At 43.8% G+C, this 1,257-nt stretch overlaps 1 protein-coding gene across 1 annotated transcript in view; it reads right to left on the bottom strand.

Annotated features, from left to right (window-relative positions):
• LOC113211380 (follicle-stimulating hormone receptor-like) overlaps positions 1-1,257 on the bottom strand; it is a 44,721-nt gene that overhangs the window by 6,414 nt on the left and 37,050 nt on the right. Inside the window, exons 5-6 of the mRNA XM_052264306.1 lie at positions 557-634; positions 309-380 (exon numbers count right to left, since the gene is read on the bottom strand). Coding sequence (XP_052120266.1) covers positions 309-380; positions 557-634 — 150 coding nt within the window. The remainder of the gene's footprint in view (positions 1-308; positions 381-556; positions 635-1,257) is intronic.

A 1,257-nucleotide genomic window follows, 5' to 3' on the forward strand; every position in this document is an offset into this window, starting at 1 on the left:
CGCTGCTTGATAGAGCAGCCCTTCCGCTAGAAACAGTACACAGTCATTTGGATCTTGCTCGTCATAGCAACCTAGTTCTAAGACTAGGGTATCATTACTCCAAAACCCCTCACTTAAAAAGTACAAAACCGCATGGTTTTTGGCCAAATGCGCCTCATATCACAAATTCGGGCATTCTGGGAGAGAATGAAGTATTAAACGTGGCGTCAAAATACGTGGTCTTAAGCTCCCGAGATTCCCTGGAATGCCTGGTTTTAAGTCAGTCGCCCTCCGTGGTCTGATGAAACCGTAACGTATAAGGTACTTACACCATCTCTAGAATCTGGTCTCCGAGCAAATTTAGCGGTGGGATCCGCCTTATGCCTGAGTGTATTATTCGCCTAGAAAAATGATCAAAACACACACTATTACAATTTAATTTTTGTCTATATGTTAACGATCTTAACTCGACAGTAAAAATGGACGGCGTCAACTTTAACACGCACGATTTAGCGGTTTCCGCGGGGTTTCGACTTGTAAAACCACCCTGTTGGAGGGAGCGTCATGTTATACTTACAGAATACGTAAACGTGGCAAGTGGGTCTCGAACACCTCCTTCGGAATGTCGTTGAGACTAGTTAGTCGATACATAGCCCTACGGGTGGAAAGAGAAGAATAATATAAAGAGTAATTAATACTAATGAGTAACACTTTATTCAAAACTATTCAGCACAACGTGCTTGCACCTCTTCGTTACACCGTACCAGTTGCAGGCTGGACTCCGGTCTATTTAAACAAGCTATGCAACCAGATGGATCAATTTCGGAAACACTTAATTTCCACGCAAGAAGAAATATACTTCACGCTGAATCGTGTCGCCATGGGCAGAACCACTCCAATATCATGAGTGCAATCGCACAAACAACTCCTAAATTGAATGAATAGATAGAAATTGAAATGACACACGCAATTATAATGCAGGTGCTCTTTGCCATCGTGCCGAAACACCGAGAGAGGAAGCGAGACAGTAGAAGGGGAAAGGGGGGGGGGCGACCAAAGAGATGCCAGACAGGAAATGAGAGGACTAAGAATGTCTTGGAAAGGACATATTAAAAATGAGCTCGGTTGGCTTTGGGGCGATCCTCTCTGTTCTTCAACTTTGACTGGGAAATAAGACACAGTGACTTCTGAAAAAAACCATCAGGAGTAGGGAAAAAGTCAGTTTTGGCAGTGGTTTACTCCACTCACGGATCAGGAGTAACTGATCCTAAGTCGGAT

Source organism: Frankliniella occidentalis, unplaced genomic scaffold (assembly GCF_000697945.3).
Source record: "Frankliniella occidentalis isolate FOCC.00 unplaced genomic scaffold, Focc_3.1 Scaffold18, whole genome shotgun sequence".
Lineage (NCBI taxonomy): Eukaryota > Metazoa > Arthropoda > Insecta > Thysanoptera > Thripidae > Frankliniella > Frankliniella occidentalis.